This window comes from Barbatula barbatula (assembly GCF_947034865.1).
Source record: "Barbatula barbatula genome assembly, chromosome: 9".
NCBI lineage: Eukaryota > Metazoa > Chordata > Actinopteri > Cypriniformes > Nemacheilidae > Barbatula > Barbatula barbatula.
Genome location: NC_136772.1, coordinates 23,701,117 through 23,725,881, shown reverse-complemented (window position 1 = coordinate 23,725,881; position 24,765 = coordinate 23,701,117). Strand labels below are relative to the sequence as shown.

The 24,765-nt window shown below is 39.4% G+C and overlaps 1 protein-coding gene across 1 annotated transcript in view; it reads left to right on the top strand.

Annotated features, from left to right (window-relative positions):
- The window catches only part of pde11a (phosphodiesterase 11a), a gene marked incomplete at both ends in the record, with an annotated part of 31,414 nt that extends 9,156 nt beyond the window's left edge, over window positions 1-22,258 (top strand). Inside the window, 18 exon segments of the mRNA XM_079464988.1 lie at window positions 21-156; window positions 159-160; window positions 243-307; window positions 7,575-7,707; window positions 7,960-8,035; window positions 13,005-13,072; window positions 13,808-13,900; window positions 14,506-14,556; window positions 15,420-15,566; window positions 16,583-16,690; window positions 17,084-17,193; window positions 17,275-17,365; window positions 19,403-19,503; window positions 20,524-20,601; window positions 20,676-20,739; window positions 20,818-20,892; window positions 21,273-21,356; window positions 22,088-22,258. Coding sequence (XP_079321114.1) covers window positions 21-156; window positions 159-160; window positions 243-307; window positions 7,575-7,707; window positions 7,960-8,035; window positions 13,005-13,072; window positions 13,808-13,900; window positions 14,506-14,556; window positions 15,420-15,566; window positions 16,583-16,690; window positions 17,084-17,193; window positions 17,275-17,365; window positions 19,403-19,503; window positions 20,524-20,601; window positions 20,676-20,739; window positions 20,818-20,892; window positions 21,273-21,356; window positions 22,088-22,258 — 1,653 coding nt within the window.
- Window positions 22,259-24,765: the final 2,507 nt, after the last annotated feature.

Here is a 24,765-nt window from a genome sequence, read left to right as displayed (position 1 = left end):
CAGCATGTGTGTGTGTACAGGCTCTTCTGGAGGTTGTGAATGATCTGTTTGAGGAGCAGACTGATCTGGAGAAGATCGTGAGGAAGATCATGCATCGAGCGCAGACTCTGCTGAAGTGTGAACGCTGCTCCGTCCAGTTGCTGGAGGACATCGAATCTCGGTACTGATCCTCCCTCCTCCTCTTCCATCTGTCCCCTCTCCCTGCATCTCTTTAATCCTTCTGTCTTCAACGTCTCCTACAGGTGGTGAAGTTCACAAAATCCTTTGAGCTGCTGTCACCGAAGTGCAGCGCTGACATGGAGAACAGGTGCGACAGACGGCAGGTTAAACATTCACACATACACACACCATTGTGCTTTATGTAAGCGGAGAGACGCAAGCAGAGCTGCTGCCAACGTTAACAAGGCCGTTTCAGAGCCAGAGTTTATCTGCAGTTAACTGCATCAGCAGCAGCTAGTGTGTGTGTGTTTGTGGTGTGTGTGCATTTCCACAGTGACAACTGCTTCTGCATTACCACCTCTAACACACACACATTTTCAGAGAGAGAGATGCGTCAGTGTGTTTGTGTGTGTGAATCCTTAAGGGTGCACACTGCACCTCTATATTATGCAACACACAGATTATATGTGAGACAGTAATTAGATAACTAGAGGCGGTATGTCTAGTGTTTATATTGTTATGTGTGAACTGATTATAGCAAATGTGGCAATCTGCACAGGTTTAGCCAAAAGTGAGTTTGTAATGTAGTTTGTGTACAGTGTGAACATCTGGTGTATATGTGATGTGGTTTGTGTGGATGTTGCTTTATACAGTATATGTCTTATGTTTTGTGTTAATAGTGTATCTGCACTGTAGTTTATGTTTATAGTGTATCTGCCATGTGGTTTGCGTTTATAGTGTATCTGCACTGTAGTTTATGTTTATAGTGTATCTGCCATGTGGTTTGCCTTTATATGTGTATCTGCCATGTAGTTTGCCTGTATAGTGTATCTGCCATGTGGTTTGCCTTTATAGTGTTTCTGCACTGTAGTTTATGTTTATAGTGTATCTGCCATGTGGTTTGCCTAATAGTGTATCTGCCATGTAGTTTGCCTTTATAGTGTATCTGCCATGTGGTTTGCCTTTATAGTGTATCTGCACTGTAGTTTATGTTTATAGTGTATCTGCCATGTGGTTTGCCTTTATAGTGTATCTGCCATGTAGTTTGCCTTTATAGTGTATCTGCCATGTGGTTTGCCTGTATAGTGTATCTGCACTGTAGTTTGCCTTCATAGTGTATCTGCCATGTGGTTTGCCTTTATAGTGTATCTGCACTGTAGTTTGCCTGTATAGTGTATCTGCCATGTGGTTTGCCTTTATAGTGTATCTGCACTGTAGTTTATGTTTATAGTGTATCTGCCATGTGGTTTGCCTTTATAGTGTATCTGCCATGTGGTTTGCCTTTATAGTGTATCTGCCATGTGGTTTGCCTTTATAGTGTATCTGCCATGTGGTTTGCCTGTATAGTGTATCTGCCATGTAGTTTGCCTTTATAGTGTATCTGCACTGTAGTTTATGTTTATAGTGTATCTGCCATGTGGTTTGCGTTTATAGTGTATCTGCACTGTAGTTTATGTTTATAGTGTATCTGCACTGTAGTTTATGTTTATAGTGTATCTGCCATGTAGTTTGCCTTTATAGTGTATCTGCACTGTAGTTTATGTTTATAGTGTATCTGCACTGTAGTTTATGTTTATAGTGTATCTGCCATGTGGTTTGCCTTTATAGTGTATCTGCACTGTAGTTTATGTTTATAGTGTATCTGCCATGTAGTTTGCCTTTATGGTGTATCTGCGCTGTAGTTTGCCTGTATAGTGTATCTGCCATGTGGTTTGCCTGTATAGTGTATCTACGCTGTAGTTTGCCTTCATAGTGTATCTGCCATGTGGTTTGCCTTTATAGTGTATCTGCACTGTAGTTTGCCTGTATAGTGTATCTGCCATGTGGTTTGCCTTTATAGTGTATCTGCACTGTAGTTTATGTTTATAGTGTATCTGCCATGTGGTTTGCCTTTATAGTGTATCTGCCATGTGGTTTGCCTTTATAGTGTATCTGCCATGTGGTTTGCCTTTATAGTGTATCTGCCATGTGGTTTGCCTGTATAGTGTATCTGCCATGTGGTTTGCCTTTATAGTGTATCTGCACTGTAGTTTATGTTTATAGTGTATCTGCCATGTGGTTTGCCTTTATAGTGTATCTGCACTGTAGTTTATGTTTATAGTGTATCTGCCATGTGGTTTGCCTTTATAGTGTATCTGCCATGTAGTTTGCCTTTATAGTGTATCTGCCATGTGGTTTGCCTGTATAGTGTATCTGCACTGTAGTTTATGTTTATAGTGTATCTGCCATGTGGTTTGCCTTTATAGTGTATCTGCCATGTAGTTTGCCTGTATAGTGTATCTGCCATGTGGTTTGCCTTTATAGTGTTTCTGCACTGTAGTTTATGTTTATAGTGTATCTGCCATGTGGTTTGCCTTTATAGTGTATCTGCCATGTAGTTTGCCTTTATAGTGTATCTGCCATATGGTTTGCCTTTATAGTGTATCTGCACTGTAGTTTATGTTTATAGTGTATCTGCCATGTGGTTTGCCTTTATAGTGTATCTGCCATGTAGTTTGCCTTTATAGTGTATCTGCCATGTGGTTTGCCTGTATAGTGTATCTGCACTGTAGTTTGCCTTCATAGTGTATCTGCCATGTGGTTTGCCTTTATAGTGTATCTGCACTGTAGTTTGCCTGTATAGTGTATCTGCCATGTGGTTTGCCTTTATAGTGTATCTGCACTGTAGTTTATGTTTATAGTGTATCTGCCATGTGGTTTGCCTTTATAGTGTATCTGCCATGTGGTTTGCCTTTATAGTGTATCTGCCATGTGGTTTGCCTTTATAGTGTATCTGCCATGTGGTTTGCCTGTATAGTGTATCTGCCATGTGGTTTGCCTTTATAGTGTATCTGCACTGTAGTTTATGTTTATAGTGTATCTGCCATGTGGTTTGCCTTTATAGTGTATCTGCCATGTGGTTTGCCTTTATAGTGTATCTGCCATGTGGTTTGCCTGTATAGTGTATCTATGCTGTAGTTTGCCTTCATAGTGTATCTGCCATGTGGTTTGCCTGTATAGTGTATCTGCGCTGTAGTTTGCCTTTATAGTGTATCTGCACTGTAGTTTATGTTTATAGTGTATCTGCCATGTGGTTTGCGTTTATAGTGTATCTGCACTGTAGTTTATGTTTATAGTGTATCTGCCATGTGGTTTGCCTTTATAGTGTATCTGCCATGTGGTTTGCCTTTATAGTGTATCTGCCATGTGGTTTGCCTTTATAGTGTATCTACGCTGTAGTTTGCCTCCATAGTGTATCTGCCATGTAGTTTGCCTTTATAGTGTATCTGCACTGTAGTTTATGTTTATAGTGTATCTGCCATGTGGTTTGCGTTTATAGTGTATCTGCACTGTAGTTTATGTTTATAGTGTATCTGCCATGTGGTTTGCATTTATAGTGTATCTGCGCTGTAGTTTGGCTGTATAGTGTATCTGCCATGTAGTTTGCCTGTATAGTGTATCTGCCATGTAGTTTGCCTTTATAGTGTATCTGCCATGTGGTTTGCGTTTATAGTGTATCTGCACTGTAGTTTATGTTTATAGTGTATCTGCCATGTGGTTTGCCTTTATATTGTATCTGCACTGTAGTTTGCCTGTATAGTGTATCTGCCATGTGGTTTGCCTTTATAGTGTATCTGCGCTGTAGTTTATGTTTATAGTGTATCTGCACTGTAGTTTATGTTTATAGTGTATCTGCACTGCACTGTAGTTTATGTTTATAGTGTATCTGCCATGTGGTTTGCCTTTATAGTGTATCTGCGCTGTAGTTTACGTTAATAGTGTATCTGCACTGTAGTTTGCGTTTATAGTGTATCTGCACTGTAGTTTGCGTTTATAGTGTATCTGCGCTGTGGTTTACGTTTATAGTGTATCTGCACTGTAGTTAACGTTTATAGTGTATCTGCGCTGTGGTTTACATTTATATTGTATCTGCGCTGTGGTTTACATTTATATTGTATCTGCACTGTAGTTTACGTTTATAGTGTATCTGCACTGTAGTTTACGTTTATAGTGTATCTGCACTGTAGTTTATGTTTATAGTGTATCTGGACTGTAGTTTACATTTGTAGTGTATCTGCACTGTAGTTTACGTTTATAGTGTATCTGCACTGTAGTTTACATTTATAGTGTATCTGCCATGTGGTTTGCCTTTATAATGTATCTGCGCTGTAGTTTACGTTTATATTGTATCTGCACTGTAGTTTACATTTATATTGTATCTGCACTGTAGTTTACATTTATATTGTATATGCACTGTAGTTTACGTTTATATTGTATCTGCACTGTAGTTTACATTTATATTGTATCTGCACTGTAGTTTATGTTTATAGTGTATCTGCACTGTAGTTTACATTTATAGTGTATCTGCCATGTGGTTTGCCTTTATAATGTATCTGCGCTGTAGTTTACGTTTATATTGTATCTGCACTGTAGTTTACATTTATATTGTATCTGCACTGTAGTTTACGTTTATATTGTATCTGCACTGTAGTTTACGTTTATAGTGTATCTGCCATGTGGTTTGCCTTTATATTGTATCTGCCATGTGATTTGCGTTTATAGTGTAACTGCACTGTAGTTTACATTTATATTGTATCTGCACTTTAGTTTACATTTATAGTGTATCTGCCATGTGGTTTGCATTGCTAGTGGATTTGCGATATAGTTTGTGTTGCAAGTGTACAGTATCTGCGAAGTAGTTTGTGTTGCTAGTATATTTGCAGTGTAGTTGCATAGATGGTGTACTTGTAATGTAGTTTGAGGTGCTACTGTATCTGTGATGTACATTGTAAAGAAATCCCATAAAACTGAAATTCTCTGGCAGCTGGGGCACCAGAAACAAACGAAAAATAATTCCTAATTTTTTCTTTTTGTGTAATCGTATGTTTTGTCTATATTTAAAAAAATACATAAAATATTTTTTGTAATTTAATTAAGATTCATTACAGTGTAGTTTGTGGTATATTTACTAGTATATTGTTGTGGTGCTGCTGAAAGCAATTAGGAATGTATTTTTAATGTAGATTGTGTAGCTTCAAGACATTGGTTACTTAACTTTAAAACAATATTTTAGGTACTAATGCTGTGCTTACACAAATCACATATGGGGATGTTTTTTACAGGCTCAAGTGGTGTATTTTATGTGTATAGTGTATTTGAGTCACTGTTATTTCAGTGTGTGTGTGTGTGTGTGTGTGCGGTCAGGAGGTGTTGTGATTGATGAGTCTCAGCTCTGGAGGCTGTAGGTCAGGGTTATTGTGTGATATCTGTTATCTGCAGCCCACACTCAGAGCTTCAGTGTGTCCAGTGCTCAGCACTCAGTGAGTCTCAAAGCCCTGAGCTCAGCTCTTAAAAACTACACACACACAAAGCCGCAGATTTGCAAGCGTTTGCCCAATGGGGTGCCAAGTGCAGAAGTTGATGGGGTGTGTGAGATAGGTCTGCTTTATGTGACCGCGCAGCCAATGACAGTGAAGCGCACAGGTTTGATGATGTCATTGATGGGGCGTATGGGAGACCCTACACCCCTGGATCTCATTCTCTGCACCTGTCTAATGTTCCTCTAATGTCTAACATCTCTCAGAGATAAACCCACAACACTACACACCCGAGACGCCAGAGGTTTAAAGTGCACCCAAATTCGAGAAATTGTTAATTGAAACATCTGGCAATTTTACTCAAGCCTCGCTTCTGTTTTTTCTCTATGGACTTTAGAGGTCAGGTGCCGTTTCAAGTAGACTCGATTGCAAAACTCTCAGACATTAAGTGGATGGTTCACCAAAAAACATTTGTTTACCCTCATATGGTTTTTAAACCTCTTTCTTCGGTGGAGCATAAAATAAGACATTTTGAAAAATGTGGTTTCATGTTCATGCATTGAAAGTCAATGGGGATCAAGTTTGGTCACAAACATTTTTCTAAATATTGTCTTTTCATGCATGTTTGAAATGGCACGTGAACTTTGCCTTTAAACAGAGTCTAATGCCAAAACGCCTCATTACTTTTATTATGTAACACATGAGCTTGTGAATGAACGTTTACAGACAGACGATCACTCTGAAAACTAAAAGATGGAAAGTGTAATAATGCTTCACATGATGGCATTTGTGTATGCCTGTTCTTCACAAGGGATTTCCTCTAAGTGATGTGTGTTATTTGGTTTGTTTCACTCGGGCGTTTGGTTCTCTGAAGGTTCTGCGGGAGCCATTATGAAAGAAAGATTTGTCCAACAGAAACAGCTCGCGGCCAAACGGGCACACAGACACAACACACACTCTTTCACACATCTACATCCTACCGTTCATTTCTTTGATTACATCATCCGTCAGGCGGCGTGATGTTCAGGGCTTTAGATCAGACGTTTCTCAGCTCGGAGCGCACGGATGTGAATGAACCACGTGAGAGAGATTAAAGAGAGAGATGGAAGAAGAGAGACACGGAGAGGCCACATCAGACTTTCTCTCCTCTTCCTCTGCTCCACGTGGGCGTTTAAGAGAGTCAGAGCGTCTGAACTTCTCATCGCTTTTCTACTCTCCACGGAGCCTCATTAAAATTCTGGGAAAGTTTGTTAGATGGAAATTACCGGAGAGAGAGTGACGTGCGGCGGCCGATCGACACGTGGGCTGAAAGAGCCGCCGGATTCGACATCACTTCCTCTCTGGATGAGACATTAGACACGCGTGTTCGACTGTTGGTCTGCTTTTACAGGTGTCATGTCGAGTTTAGTAGGAAGTGTAACTATGTGGTCAAATCCTGTAGATTTAGCATCAAGCTGCACCACTCTCTGGCAGATTCATCGCAAGAGATTTAAAGGCCATTTCTATACATTACGCACTCATAAATGTGACTGGAAAAGTGCAAAGATGCAAATTATACGTCATTAATCTGTCACTTCAGAGATGAGTTTTTATGGGAATTACGGAGAATTTTATACTTAGCGTGAACACGACTACAAATCACATGAAACAAATTCAGCAGTTTTGGGGAAAACATTTTCAAGTAATGCTTATTGATCATTTTAAGAAAAACTGAAGACCTCCAAAGATTTTCTTATATTTCTGAACATTTGATTCCATCGTCATTTGTTTGTTTTCATCGACTCTTGAATGAGTTTCTTAAAATCAACATTTTGAACAGAAGGCTGAGAAAATGAAATTTTTGTCCAGATCTGATTCAAAATGTTGATAGAAAAAACGTCTCTTTTTAAAGATGTGTAACAGTTTACATTTTGTCTTTAACTTGAATTTGTATTGACTTTTTTTAACCACTGAATTAAAATCCTGAATTAAAGTGTGGTCGAATGTCATTTAGCATTTACATGCACAAAACTATTTTGGTTCCTTGTAAATCAAATTCTCTTTTATAAACACGATTGTGGATCATCTCGTGAGGAGGAGGGAGATTAATGCGTGTCACTTCCTCTGTCCTGTGCACAGCTTCAAAGACAGCATGGAAAAATCCTCCTACTCCGATTGGCTGATTAATAACAGTATAGCCGAGCTGGTCGCCTCCACTGGACTGCCCGTGAACATCAGTGATGCTTACCAAGACCCGCGCTTCGATGCTGAAGTAAGGTCATGACACGAAGAATGAAATGAATCAACATGTTTGGGTAAAAAACACCACATGATATAAAGAGTTTCAGTGACATCACAGGCTTTGGATAATCCTTTAGAGAGCATGAGGTCTGCTCTGTACATGACCTTTGACCCCTGTCAGCTCTTGTTTATCATCTGTAAAGGCCAAGAGCACAACGTTATATAAAACACAGTGTCTTATGAGTTTACAGTCAGAGCATTGTGTGTGTGTGTTTCTCCTCAGGCGGATCAGTTCTCTGGCTTTCATATTCGCTCAGTTCTGTGTGTCCCTATCTGGAACAGTAACCATCAAATCATTGGTAAGTTATCCAGTTAACTTCCGCTGTTCCACTCTCAGTGTTTCATTCATGTTCAGTTTGACAGTTGGTGTTGATGTTCCTTAAATTCTCAGACGACACATACATACAAATTTACTCACAAAAATGGTTAAACTCACCAGTTCTGGGGTGCGTTTCCCAAAGCATTGTTAAACAACTATGGTTGCAAGTTCCGCATTTCCAGCCAAGGTCAACAATTCGAGTGTTTCCCGAAACCCTTGTTCTAACTAACAATTGCAAGCAGCATCGCAAAAGTCGCGTGGTTGGAGCTACGGGTGTAAAGGTGTGGTTAGAAGCATCGTCGTTCCTTATTATTATGACATGATGTAGACATTCATGCATCAGCAAAGCACGCAAGCAACACACAGTGCATTCCATATCCATCATTCGTATTATATACAAATTCATTTGACATCTTTTAGTTTGTCAAGAAAATTGAAGCGCTGTTTTTTGAGAATTGTTTTTTGACCCTGGGGAATCCCTGGGCAGAGTGATGTATGAGGACACTTGTAAATGAATTAAATATTGTGAAATAAAACAACAGATAACAAAAATAAGATAAAAAAAGTAGTCCCTAAACCTAAAGATCGTATAAAATCTTTGTATTTTTAGATTTTCAAAAATGATCGTTCTGTACAATTTATAAGCTCTTGTGCCCGTGGGGACCTTAACTTTGGTCACCACAGTGATACGGGTCCCCACTAACATATATAAAACAAGTCCACCCAGACAAACATGATAATATTGTCAAGTCAAGTCAGCTTTATTTATATAGCACTATTGACCATTTTCATTGTTACAAAGCAGCTGTGCAAGAAAACATTGACTAGAAGCAAAACATATAAGCTTATGCAAGTCAAAACACAGGTCAAATATCTATAAATTCCTATATGCAGTGTCAATGAAATAAAACTATCAAATTCTAGCAGCCCCCTGGCCAGGCAAACAGTATGTAGACTGTGGCGAGGAACCCAAAACTCCATTGGAGGAGATAAAAAACCTCAGAGGGAAACCAGGACTAACCAGGGGATTCCAGTTCCTCTGGCAAAAACTGCAGCCTCTGCACAAGCTCGACAGTGCTGCACAACAAGACAAAATAAAAAAATATTGTAAATAAATTAGTGTCGGCTTTAACATATAGGTGGTGAGTTTTGCACCTGTTTAGCATTTTCCATTAAAGGGATACTGCACCACAAAAAGATTATTCTGTCATCATTTATACTCACTCTCAAGTTGAGTCTTTGTTCTGTTGAACACAAAATTTGATATTTTGAAGAATTTAGAAAAGCAAACGGGTTTGGGGCACCTTTCAATTTTCGTGGTAGGCAGTGATGTCCCAGAACTGTCAGTTACTAACATTCTTACAAATATCTTTCTCTGTGTTTATCAAAACATAGACATTTATAAAGGTTTAGACAAATTCATGACAGAATTAAGGCAAAAAAAGAGAAAGCACACGATCAACAAAATTTGATGTAACACATGTTTTTATTGTTCAAAACAAACCAACTGCAGTTCATAATAATTGGAAAAATTTGTAAATAAGCTTGTTATATTCTGACTTGTACTCTATAATAATAATTTTCACATCTTTCTGGTGTTTCTATTGTTCAAATTGATTGAAAAAATATACTATTTCAGATAACCCACCCATGAATGGCACTGTAAAACCCAACCGTTTGTGATTGGTTGATTGACATGTCAGTCACGTGATCTCTTCTGCCTGAACGGTTCACTGTCTGAATGATGTGTGGATCAGACCTTATGACGTTTAGACAAAGGCCACGTGATATTAACAGAGGACAAATCTGTGGGTGTACGACACTGTGTGTTTGAATGTGTGTCAGGTCAGTGAGTGTGTGTGTGATGTTGTGCTCAGGGCAGCATGCGTGGGTGAAAATGTGAGTGTGTGTGTGTGTGTGTGTGTGGGAGGATTCTGTCAGGCACTGAGAGTCAGGATGGTACAAACAGGCAGTAGAAGAAGTCATGATGTTTTCATTCAAAAGATTCCTCTCCTCGCATCTCACACATTTTCTTCATCTTTCTGCTTGATGCACAATCATTTTGTACTGTTGTTTTAAAATAATGTTTATAAAATGGTCAGTTCTGGTCCTTGGCCGAGCCGAGCCGAGTTCTAAGCCGTTATAAAATACCCCGATTTATAACAGCTGACCACATTACATAGCCTAAATATCCTTTTATTTCCTTTATTGTATGAAACCTGGCCTTGCATATGGAATAACTGTTATAGAACTGTTATAGCCCCGCGAAGCAGTGGGTTACAGTGTATTTTATAACAGCTACAGGGGTTTCACGTCGCCCTTAGCTGTTATAAAATACACCGTAACCCACCGCTTCACACGGCTTATTGCTTTAGTTTAAAGCCAGTGTGAAAGAATCTCTGCATCTAAACCAGATTTGAGCTCATGTCTGTTCAGAAAGACATTCTTCATACAGGGCTGGACTGGGATAAAAAAAGGGCCCTGGCATTTTTGCTCAGACCAGCCCACCACAATCGGTCGGACACAACCAACCAGTACACCATCCTTGCGGTCCCTGTAGATATGCATATCTACTTTTCCATTCCCAAAAACCCCTACAAAGCTGAGAACTAAGTGTCATGGACCAGTGTACTCACTCTCTCTTGACTGACTCCGTGGTGACCAAAGGTGGCAATGGAGTAGGGCCTACACAAAGTGAGGAGAGAGAGAGAGAGAGAGAGAGACGGACGAGAATGATAACTGAATGAGAAAAATTATCCCCATACAAGTATCATAATGTAGAGAGATGGTTGCACATATTTTATACACAAACGTGAGGGCATAGAGAGGGAGAGAGAGAGAGAGAGAGAGAGAGAGAGAGAGAGAGAATAACAAGTCACATTTTCAGTCTACGATATTATGAATATTTTTATAATAATATCAATAATCTCAACTCACCTTACAATAACAGCAGTTTCCTCAGTAGCTTGCTCTTCTCTGCAACTCTTTCAATTACAATGTGCTCCATGTTATAAAAGCTAGTTAACATTAGAATAATCAGCCGAAGTTGCAATTGAATAAGTTAACTCTGCTAACCTAGCTAGAAAAACAATGCAAAATAGCTTATGCTGTGTTATTTGACTTTAGCTGACTGAGTGGCTAGTGCAGTAGGTGACAATCTGACAGACATTATAATAGCGACAACGATTATGTTGTCTTACTATAATATTCATTAATTTAGGTAAATCATCATCTTCGTCGTGGCCCAACCAGGCCCACACACTGTGATGTCACCGTCCGGAGCAGAAGGTGGCAGTAATGCACCAAAAAGCTGTTTACCGTAAAACACGAAGAAGTCACCGGCCGGTCCCTGTATGGTGGTGGCGTCACTTTCTGGACCAGGATCGGTGATCCTTAGCAGTTGTGTTTCCGATATGAGCTTGTTCTTCAGAAATGTTTGGTAATATGTAACGTTAGCTTGTGTGGACGCTACCGCACTACTTGATCAACAAAAGAGCTTCGCTACTGAAAAGCTATTTGATTCAGAAAACAGCTACGTTACCACCACGCTACTGAAAAATGTAGTTAAGCTAGTAGCGTCACTGCTTGTAGCGACGCTATTGCCCAACACTGCTTACCGTTTCAAGTACACTCTCCTACTCACTCTGTCTCTCCTTGACTTCACTATCAGACACCTACTCCTCTGCCTGGGTGCCACCATGGCTTGTCACCTCTCCTCCATGTGCTATGTTCACCTGTTTTTGCAAAATTTCGTCAGGTAAGCTACTATAGGCTTGGAAACTGAAGCTACAGCACTTAACATGTCGGTTATTTTTGCACATGTTGAGGCATCAACCTCTAGAATTTTTATTTGTTTGGCCCGCAACTGCTCCGCACCCCCCTTGCGCTTTTGTTTCTCCATCCTAAATCCACAGATTTCTGGCTCTGACCCACTGACTGCATTTGACACAAGAAACCGAGGGGGAGGGGTGGAGCCCTAACCCTAAGAGATGATTGGGCCAGCCCAGTGTCAGTATGGATAATGAACCAATGGGCCGCTGTCCCTGCTTTATGGGCCGGTCGTTGGCAAATTAAAAAAAAACATTTTATATCAACTGGCCCCCAAGTGCGTCGGCCCACCGGGCATTTGCCCGGTATGCCAGATTACCAGTCCAGCCCTGTCTTCATATTACTTTTGTATTGTATTGTATATTGTGTATTGTATATACATATATACAGTATACTGTGTTTTGTGTACATGAAAATGATGAATGATCCTGGTAAACAACAAGAGCACGTTCCTTGCAATAATATTTCACATTAACCATTTTCAAAGCGACGAATGAACCGGAAGCAAATGGCCTAAAATAATGAATCCAGGTTCATGTTATGAATTCTACACTAGTACAGCTGGATTTCCTCCAGGGACATAATTGAGTAAATCATGAAAACAGTCTTGTTGATGTGATGGAGAGCAGACAGGGAGATATATATTATAGTATTGTGTTACACTAGAGCTCTCTCTCCAAAGCAAACTGTGTGTTTACGACTGACTGTAATGAGATGGTGATGATGTGGAGGGGTGGATGATCTCTCTCTCTCTCTCTCTCTCTCTCTCTGTGTGTGCGTGTGTGTAGTCATAGTAAAACACACAACACTGTTTAATTAGACGTATAGAGATCTGGGGATTACTGGCGGCTTAAAGCAGTGGTTTCAAGAGAAAATGTTCAATGAGAAAATAATTATTTGGACATGTACTTTTATGTATTGATCGCGTGTATAACTAGCAGTCTCTCCAACCACGTTTACAGTTTTCATTAAACCACATTGTAACTATAAATCATTTTAAACGTGGTTCGCTCCATCTTCTGAATGAATGATGAATGCTTCAAACCCATCTTTTGTTGTCAATGTGAAAGGTTCAGGGAAACTCTACATTATGGTTCTAAGTGCTTGTGTGTCGTCCGCAGGTGTGGCTCAGGTCTTGAACAGATTGGATGGGAAGCCGTTTGATGATGCGGATCAGAGACTGTTCGAGGTACGACACCAATCATCTCTCCGGCTTATATTTGAATACTCCGCTTTAACCCTTTATAGGGCACTCATTATAATACTTATAGGAATAGGAGTACTGTTGGAGGTTGTTACAAGACTTTTTAACTTTTTGCACATACAAAAGCTCACGGAGAGGCATAGAAACGCGTTTTGATTGGTTGATTAAATATGTGTTTTTGCATTAAGTGTAATGCGGTTCATTTCCCATGTGAATCGAGAATCTGGAATGTAAAGAGGAATGTTGGGTTCGTGTTGACTTTTGTTTCAATAATTCAAATATATATTAAAATATGGAAATAAATGCATGCGAAACATATCAACAAACACATAAATAATGATTCAATGACAAATACATAAAAATAAGGTTCAATATAAACACAGGAAATACAAAAGTAACTTCATGACTACATTTACTGTAGGTACATTGTTTGAAATCAAACCATTTAAGCTCTTAGTTGATTTATTTAGGAGTTATTTGCATACATAGTAGAGCAAAGTGTTTGAAGCAGCATATTGCTGAAGTATGGAGTTAAAGTTTGAGAAAGGTACAGCTATATTTAGTGTAATTCATTTCAGTGGGTCAGGAATCTGCTTGAGGCCACTTTAACGTCTTCGTCGCCTGCATATACAACTCTTATTGAAAGTGGACTGAGACTATTTCAGTGTGAATGTGAAGAGCGCTGTTTTTCTTTGGATGTAATTGACTTTTTTTCTTTAGGCGTTCGTCATTTTCTGTGGACTTGGAATCAATAATACAATTATGTATGACCAGGTGAAGAAGTCCTGGGCCAAACAGTCTGTTGCTCTGGATGTACGTTTCTCCACAAACATGCACGCATGCATACACATCGATATAAGAACCTAAGATCCTGCGTCCAAATAGCACAGATGTTTCTAAATAAATTAACTATGAGTTGCTTTGGATGTAATTTTGGCAAATGAATGAATGTAATGTAGTGCTTTAACGTTACTGTCTTTTCATGTATCTACTAGGGATGTATTATGGATATCGCAATAGCAAAATTGACTCGATATTATCGCGGTCACGTGGCGGTATGAAACGATAGGTCTTCCGGGCCTAACATAGAGAATATCAGAATAAATAATAGATGTTACCCTTAGCAAGGTCCATCTGGTGCAATTATTTTATTTTATAAAAGGGATTTTTAGGTCATTTGACTCGTCTCATACTATTACTCATACCTCTAAAAACAGTTAGAGGATTAAGAAAAGAGGCTTATGGCACGTTTCAAAGTCATCATTTGTCACCCAAAATACGGCAATAAATACCGCAGCGTTGACTTTATACCGCGGTATTATCGTGCAGTGAGATTGTTATATTGTTTAATCCTCAGTATCTACATCAAACACAAAAGATGGCAAGTAATATGTTTTTCTCTGATGTTTCCTCTATAGGTGTTGTCATATCATGCCACATGCTCAAAGACTGAAGTGGATAAGTTCAAGGTAAACATGAATGCATCATTCCATCGCTCAGAAAGTGAATGCGTGATATTGAAGTTCTGCTGGAGTGTCTCATCAGAAGTGTGTCAATGGGGAAATGGTTTGATTCATGATATCTCAGAATGTGTTTCGGTCCGCCTCTGTTGCATATGCACAACTGTTCAATATCTCATCAGTGTTTGTGCATTATTGATACGGTCTCTGTGGATTTGTCTGGTCTCATTTATCATTTATATATGTGTTCATTTTCTTGTGAATGCTCTTTTTTTTATATGTTTTATATGGATTTGGCTGGAGGCTCTTGTAGCGCTTCATCGAGTGGCAGCATGCGAGAACGCACAAATGAACGCCAAATCCAGAAATACTGCACTAAATATATAACCACCCACTGATTTCTGCAGAAGTGTTGAGGAAATAAATGACCAGAAAAAGAAAATTCATCACTTTATGCTGTATCACATTCTTCTTTCCATGAAGAATTAGTACCAATAAATGATTTCAGGTGATGTAGGAACTGAAGACAGGTGTATTGGACAGAAACTGATGATAAATGACTGTTTACTGACTATTCACTTGTAAAGAGAGCCCGAGACGCTTTATTTCATACTTTCTCATAACTCAACTTCCTCCTCTTGACTTTTTTATTAGATTTATTCAGCGTGAAAACTGCCCAAAGCAGATATTACTGATCTCATTTATTCGAGACCTTTTTTGTAATGCAGAATAACAATAGTCTGTAGAATGTGATGTCAGAGAATGTGTGTGAATATGTTTGTACAGTAGACGGCTGTGACCCTTGTTTTATTTCATTCACAAAACACAATCTCTCTCTCTCTCTGTCTGTTGTGGTTGTGGTTTTTCCGCAGGCAGCAAACATCCCTCTGGTGTGTGAGCTGTGCATTGATAAACTATCATTCGATGACTTCTCTCTGGATGTGGATGCCATGATCACTGCAGCTCTGCGCATGTTTATAGAGTTGGGAATGGTGCAGAAATTCAAGATAGACTATGAGGTCCACAAATATTTCTTTATTTCTTCCTTCATTCATCAACATCACATACGAGTCTGGGTGTGCTAAATATAATCCTGCAGGATATCAGTACCGTGCTAATATTGCAGTACAACAGCACTTACATTTCAGACAAAATATGTTGGATTCTTCTCCTCCATTGACAATAGTTGAGATGAAGCATTAAGCTTTGTGTGTGAAAAAGCAGCGTGTAGAGCAATAGAGATATAGTGCAAGATTCCGTCCCCCCCGTAAATCCTGTCCCCCCCATAGCACTTCTATTCGCTGATCAGAAATCCGACCAAATAGCTGTTTGATTTTAACTATATAAATTAACATTATTTTTAATTAAACAGTTAGGTCACGTACTAGAGATGCACCGATATATCAACAGTTTAAATACAGCCGATGATCAGGGTTGATATATCCTGTCTATTGAAAAGAAGACAGGAAAATGCAATACATTTGTGTCCTATTTATAGAAAGTATTAAGAAGCATCACTTACAACTTCGCAAGCTAACAACTTAGCTGACTAGCATAGCATGCAGATAGCCGATTAGCTTGCAACATCCATTTTGTCGCTCAAAGCATTTTATAATGGCTCTGTTTCAGGTCCACACCAGGTTTTCTGTTTCTTGCTTTCTGCTCGGTGGTGAGAGAAGCTCTCAAACAAATCCTCGTCTAATTCACACCGCATCAAACACTTGCCATGTGGAGGGATACAAACAGTGAAGCTGAATATCAGCGCTCTTTGAAACCTCCTTACTAAAAAGAACGATAGAAACCTTCACAGAAATGGTTTCCAATAAAATAACATTTTAACCATTGGCCTTTTCTATTAAACCCATTAACATTATTCCAAAATGTGCTAGATAACACCCCAGCAACAGAATCCATCACATATCAGTAGACACCATTATAGTTTCCATTAAAACCAGTACGATTCCCATTATAACCATTAAATCCACTCAATTTTCTATTGTACTATACAAATCAAATCTCTTGATTATCTTTCCAGACTCTCTGTCGGTGGCTGTTGACCGTGAGGAAGAACTACCGCATGGTTCTGTATCATAACTGGAGACACGCATTCAATGTTTGCCAGTGCATGTTTTCAATGCTGACGGTGAGTGAACCACACAGTGATGTTCCGACATCAGCAAATGTCAAAGGCCAAAATCAATCCCAGATATACGTTTGTTTCAATTGTAAAAAAATAGCCCAATTGAACTGACCAAAATGAAGTCAGTAATAAAAGTCAGTAATTGAGGATCGACGTGCATGTGTTCGTGGCATCTCTATTCTTTTATTTTTTTATCAGGGACAATACACACAACATGATAAATGCGCCAGGTTTAGTCGACACTGGCTCATTTCTCCCTTTGGCGGTTTGGTGTTAAGTACAGGGAAAATAAATCAATTTATAAATGATCACATTTTTGAAGTGTAAGCCTCTATTATAATACATTCTCTCCCAGTCGCTCTGTCAGAAGTGTGATTTTGGTGTGTTTGTTTTCAGACGGCTGGATTCCAGGAGACACTGTCACAGATGGAGATTCTGGCTTTGATAGTCGGCTGCATTTGTCATGATTTGGACCACAGAGGAACCAACAACGCCTTCCAAGCCAAGTGAGATTTCACCATCAGTCTGAGATAATCTCTTCAGCTCCTCAGAATACGTCTATAGGCTAACATGAGTGTGTGTCTCAGGACAGGCTCGGCTCTCTCGCTCCTGTACGGGACATCGGCCACACTGGAACATCATCACTTCAATCACGCTGTCATGATCCTGCAGAGCGAGGTAATCCTGAGACTGCAACCAAAAACAGTGTAGTCAAACAAAGCGTCCGCAAGTCAAATACACAGACTGTGTCACCCAAACTGAGAGAGAGAGAGAGAGAGTTGTATAATTGCATTGTACACATCCAGCGTGTTTATCTCTGTTCCGTCATTAGCATATAAATGAGCTTTAGTCATCATTTACATGTTTACTGACCAGCAGAATCATTCAGCTATTAATTCAACTCTATCTTAATGAAATGAGAGCGGTCAGCCATCTCTTTAATCTGTTAGCGCAACATAAACAAACGTTACTGCGCATGCGCGTTCATGAACTGACCTTAACTTCCGGTACACATTCACAAACAAAAGAGCGTCTGTAGATTATATCTGATAACAAGCCAAAGAATCGACGTTACTTGGCTAAACTTGCCTCTTCAATATTTTGAGTTTAGACTGCAATACCAAGCTCAACCGCTAGATGTCAGTTTACCATTCGGTTTCTTTAAATACGTCAAAACTACAGGACCCATTAAACAGATCGTTTATTTAATAAAATGAACATTATAAAAAGTTGCATGCTATATTGGAAAGGTCAAAGCAGGTCGGTGAACACTCGAGAGCAAGTTGACCATGCGTCTGCAACTGTTGAAATGTTTTGTGCCGTTGTGCAAAGCCAAATATTATAATTGATCAACTAGCACAATACAACAACAACAACACACGTGACCGTAGTTTAAGAACCTTTAATCCCGGCTAACAAAACTGTGTTAACATTTAGCATCGCTGCAAAAAAATGTTCCTTGAGAGAACGTTTTGAGAACACAAACCAAGACATTCTCACCGTTTTTAAAAGGATGTACACCAGAGGCTGTGCAACGTTGTGACATCTTGGAAAACTCGTGGTTTTTTTTTATTTCTTTTTTGTGAGTGTCAAAAGTCAAATGTGTTGAATGTTCCAAGATGGCTGTCACGTGATGCGTCGAGAGCGGTCAAATGTGGAATCTACTTACTATTATCTATAGTCAAGTAACCTTACAGATGTTAAATGTGTTTATGTTAATTAGATAAAATAATATCTAAATGAAAATCATCTTATTAAGGCAGTAAACTCTTAAACAAACTGTCACGTCTTTTACATTTGCGCAGTGAAGTGTTTAGTGAGAAATAATGAGACAGGGCGTGCATTATCACTATTGCACTGCGGCACTTTCCATTGTTTTTTTAATGTAAACATGCGCTTGTTTACAGTAGCACTGGTGTTGCCAAACATGCGTATGTTTTACTTTTCAGTTTCACGGTGAAGCGGTTCCTGTGGTGATACTGGTTGAATATCGCATGGCCCTCAGCCAATCAAATTCGAGCAAGAACTATTGTATAAAATATATTAACATTAAACTGTATAAAAATTAATAACTTCTTAAACATGCTTTTGTCACATGTCACAAATGGATTTAGGGACTCACAGGACATTTGTTGTATGAAAGCATGTCTTGTGTGTGCGTGTTTAAATGTCACTTAATTTTAATTCTTATGTCAGCATGTGTGGGAGGTTTGTATGAATATGTCACCATTTCACGTTGAGTATCTGTTAAATATTGGTATGCAGACCAGCTTTATATGCAAATGTAGTACTTGAGTTTACTGAATATACTAAAAGTGAATTCATTGGGACATCGAGTCTGTCGTGTTATTGTTAAACTCTTCTGGGATTGAAACTCAGTGTTTAACACATTGGTTCTCAAACTGGGGGCTCCAAGATGGATCCAGGGGGACCACAATGTTTGTGCCATTTTGTGAAATACAGAGATTTATCATTAATGTTATGCAATCGAACATCAGAAAAATAAGCCCAGCGATGTTCCTGAATATGTTTTTGGTTTAATTAAAATTGTAATTTTAAGATTATAAGTCTTTATTTGGGGATGCACACTACACAAAGAGGGCCTCTTTACGCAATGCTCAAAGCGGTTGAGCTGTGGTGACACTCCCTATCGAATACATCAATGTGTGCGTATTATAATGTGATTTGTAATTGTGAAGTTCTGCTGTTCTCCAGGGTCACAATATCTTCTCTAATCTGTCATCACATGAGTACAGTGAACTCATGCAGCTCCTCAAACAATCCATTCTGGCTACAGACCTCACGCTGTACTTTCAGTGAGTAACGTTATTAATACTCATCTTTCATCCAACTTCTATGTTGTGACGTCGGATTCATAAAAACATCAGAACAGCCAACATACACACAACAACATTATTTTGGCAGGACATCGTTTCAGACAAGAAGTTCCTGTTCGAAACCTTTATAAGACCTCACAAACACTGAGTATAATAGAGTATACTTTAGTATTTACTATAGTAAAGAATAACTTTATAACATGCTAATATAGTCATTTTAATTTAGTTCAACGATTAATCACAAATGTAGTTTACATAATATTTGTCTGTGTACTGTGCACATTTATACAAACTGTACACGTATAAACATGTACATGCATTTATATCATTTAAATGACATTACAATATTTTCTTAAATATATACGTATGAATATGCACAGTACACAGACATATATTATGTCAACACAACATTTTATTTTGGATGCGATTTATCACAATGAATCATTAAACAGCCCTACATACTGTAGTGTTCTGTAAGTCTAACTATAGGGAATTATTTAATAGTAGTAAATACTGTAGTATTACTCTCAATATTTAGCACGGTAAGGTTTGAAACCACCATAGTATCTAGGAATTTCATTACACTTTACTTTAGTAAATACTATAGTATATTTATACATGAATCTTTGTACATTTGAACATTCATTTGTTACAGTGCGGGGCATTTAAACGGAAGTAGTAAAGATGAATATGTTTACAAATAGTGAAAAACGTTAAGAAATGATGTTAAAAATACATTTTAACACACAACTAAGCTGATGTCCTTCTGGAACAGTGTTCTTATTAATACGATTTCTAAATTCATGTTTTTTTACATGTCGTTTGTTTGTTCGAAATGTGCTTTACCTACATAATAACTGTAATTCACCATCTTCGTTCTAGAAATGTGACCCTTCAGAGTTGAATGAAGTTGCTGTAGTGCAGATGTTGTGTGTTTGTTTAAGCTTCCACTGCCTCCATGTGGCACAACAGTGAACTGCATCATCTTCTCCTTCACAGGAACAGAAACTCCTTCTTTGAGCTGGTGAATAAAGGTGAATACAACTGGAACGTGAAGGAACACAGAGACATGTGCAGGTCCGTTCACGTGCTTAAACACGATGAGATATGTTTATTAATAGTTGTTAAGGAGGCTTGTGATCTTCTCACAGGTCGATGTTGATGACAGCGTGTGATCTGGGAGCCGTCACTAAACCCTGGGAGATTTCTTGCAAGGTAGGCGCTGTTACCCACAATGCACCACAGCTGAGAATGAGTGCGGGTGGAGATGTGATGGCGTGTGTTGTATGACAGGTGGCTGAGCTGGTAACCAGCGAGTTCTTCGAGCAGGGAGACCGAGAGAGATCTGAACTCAAACTCATTCCATCGGTAAGATGAACAGCTTAAAGAAAACTCAACACACTGTGTTATATTTTCAAGAACACATTAGTATACTTGTGACCGCTTTTGGGGTTATATACAGTAAGTGTACTCGAGCAATACATCGTTTAATGGCAAGAAGTAAATAAAAAGTATACTAACGCACAATTGAACAACATATTTACTAAAAGGCAATGTTGATGGAAGAGTGTAGCGTTATAAAATGAATGTAGGGGTAGTTTAGATCACGTGGTCTGATTGAGACATTTCTTTTGACTGCATCAAACATTTGAGACATGAAGAAAGTCTCTGTAGTGTTGTTTTATTTCTTTGTATGGGTTGGAACAAGAACAACCATGAGTTTGTGTTTGGCAAACATGTGTCTTCAGGCTATTTTTGACCGGAACCGTAAGGATGAGCTGCCGGGTTTACAGCTGGAGTGGATTGATGGGATCTGTGCTCCGCTATATGAGGTAATGCCATCCCGTGATGAACCACCTTAATGGGTACAATGCTCGGGATCCACTCTCTCCAACACAAACAGTGTTTTCAGATATTCTTTGACATCTTTGTACCTAGTACATGTGTGAATGAGATGACATTTATTCATTTGGCAGACGCTTTTATCTAAAGCGACTTACAAGTAGTTTTTTTACAGTGGCACGTTACTTGTTTGTGACGTGTTTGAACATGTACGACAGCCTTTTTGCTTTGACCAACCTTTGCTCCTTCGACCTCCCCAATAATATTCTTCATTTTCTGATCATCATTCTCATGAACATCCCAGCGCATGTATGTTGGGAGATTTGTCACCATGTGTGTTCAAATGAACACTTTCCGTGTGAACATGAAGCTCAATCTTCTCTAGCGTTAACTGATAAACGTTTTAAAAACGCTTCCCTTTCCAAGCACTACGGTGGCTGATGTCACGTTTTCACTTCTTTGCTGAAGCAGATATAAAATGTGCTCTATAGAGCAGTTTAGTTAGGAAAAGACCTGCGCTGCATGTAGATAAATGATGTAAGGTCTTTATACACCTTGTCTAAACACATCGATGTACCCAGTAATGTTTGGAAAAAATGTCTTCTCGTGTTGCTGGATCGTATTGTAAGAGAACACGTCAAATGCAATCGCAAAACGAATATGAAGATTCCCGTTAGAAATGTCACGTTCCATAAATGTCCTCTGTCTTCTCTCTTCCCAGACTTTTGCCAAATTGAACCCCAAGCTAGAGCCGATGGTCGACTTGATCAAGGCCAATCGTGCCAAATGGGAGGAGCTTCACCGCAGACACCAGCGCAGTCAGGAAACAAGCGGCCCATGCGACGGCGAGTCCGCAGCGTCCGGCTGCAGCTGTGCAAGCCCTGTCAGCTAACTCACGGACCAGAACGCCACGTTTCGCTTCTCTCTGACCGCAGGAGGAGTTTTGATCTGCGCTGCACGCTTCAGACCGGCAGGCATTACCTCATAGCGCCCTCTAGCGGCCTTTTGCTCCGTCTGTGAGCACCGCGGGCAACTGCGACTTGGTTTGTGTTGTCTCCACAGACTGCACGTTTAGCTAGCGACGACTCGTTTGTTTGGAGAAATCGTAGGGATGTCTAAAGCCCAGGGAGCTAAATGAGCTAATTTCGGGCTAGCATGCGACCTCAGAGACTCTGCCATGTGATTGGTTGGTTGTTTTTATAAGCTACTTTCAGACGGTTTACGGAGGATCGTCTCTGTTTTAATGGTATTCTAGCGTTATTTTTCCCGTGTAGCTTTGACTTGCGTTGGTAAATGAACACATATCTGAAGCACTGGAGCTCGATTCTGTATCGTATGCATTTCAGCAGAGCGAATGATCAATGCAGTATGTTTAGCCGATGTCATTTTGGCTGTTGTATTTAGTCCAGAATCAGGGAGCTTTAGGCTCTTGGTAATGCTTGCAATGCAAATCCTCTCCAGCGCTGTTCTCTGTGCCTTGGTTTAAAGCCCCCCCACAAACCCAATTTAATGCATGAAGACCCCCCATCCCAGCATTACACGTCATACTGTATAGCATTAGAGCTGTGATGTCTTTAGGTGGTTCTCTGCTTCTTTTATCCTGACTTATAACCTCACGGTCGAGAAATGGAGGCGTTACGTGTGTGATCTTCATTCTGAGCTGTCATCTGTGTGTTTACAGGATTACCTCAAGCCCCGACCCAATACACAAACTCTTTACTAAAGTCAACATCCGCCCTGTTTTGGTTTGCGCTCTGAACTGAGACACATGTGCCTTTATAAAGAAAGCCACTTCAACACTTGATCCACACCTGTTCTTTACACCGGGCCTTTATTCAAATCCAGTTTTATTTCTTTATGGCTTTTCACAGATTTGCATCGTTGCAAAGTAGCTTTACAATAAATATATATTAGTACAGAAAATAGAAACAATGATATACAACCCTTTAGATAGAAGGAACTGTGACTGTTTTTATGACTCACATCCATTCAAATTCATGACCCTATTCAATTGTAATGAAAATCAATATTTTTTTAAACGTCATCATTTGTGAGATTCCCTCACAATTGCTTAACACGACGCACAATATCAGCGACCACAAAAACACATTTATTTCGCAGGGGGAGAGAAACATATTTTAACAAATAGCTTTGAATCAAATTGCGTATCTAATCCTGAATGCTCAACAGAACAGCCAGAAACTTGAAAATGTATTTAAATAATCAGATCTGAATCAGATTTGTTAACCAGTATTTTTGTAGACGGAGGGTGAATTCTATGACCATTGTATTTTGGAAAAACCAGCCATTTGGGCCTCTCTCAAGACTGAATGACATGGGCTGTGCTCCGAAGCAGAGAACTGACGGTCTGCCCTACAGGAAACCACAAAGAAAAGTCAAACGCAGATAGAAGCGCGAGCGTTCACTCACATCTCACAATGTGTTTGTTCAGTTCCTTTCTGCATATTCATGAGAATAAATAGCCCTACAAGAAGCTGTTCAAAAATCATGTTTTTATTGTTCATTCCAGTTAATATCAATCAAACTGCAGTTGGTTTGTCTTGATTTAAGCAGTAATAACTCCGAAAACGCAGCTAACATGATGACATATCTATGGTTTATTGGATGACTACACTTCTTCATGTGCTGGAAACACATCCACGTGCATTTTGGAAATGAATAAAATGGCAGCTGATAGAGTGATAAAGTGCATGCCTTAGAAACGAGATTCATCCGGTCATTATACTGTACTTTTATTTAATGTACCTGCATGAAACGAAATCAAGGAACAGTTTCATATTGTAAAGTTGCACTGTTTTGAATGTTTTTCAATTGGTTCTTGTTATTATCACAGATGTTTGGATTATTCTCTGAGGCTCTTTTGAATGGTCTTGTTTTCCTGGTTCAACTCTCCTTTTGTCTGCCACAGATTTCTTGAGAATTTTTGAAGCATGATTTCTGGAAGTGTCCGATTCGAATAAACGTGCTGCTAGTAATGTTTTGTGTCTGTGCTGGACATTTATTGTGTTAGTATCAGTGTGGAGAGGGTTTTGCGTTTGGTGCACATCAGACATTTCAACTCGTGGATGAAACCCATTCAAGTCATTGGCCCTGTCCCAAATGGCGCACTTCATGTGGACTTCAAATTGCACATGCTCGGCAAGTCTACTAGTCCGTAGGGTGTGTCATTTGTCATTTCTGCGCTTAGATGTGTGCCCTCGATGCGGTCTTTCCGTGTACCCTTGTGAACTCGTGCCCTACAGGTCTGCACCACCTGACGTCACCAAGTGTGGAGTGTGGCATTAGGGACAGGGCCCTTATAGACAGAAATCACTCCAGAGCGACACCATGTGGTTAGACACATTTATGCACATTCATGCTTTGCATTAGTAGATGCGG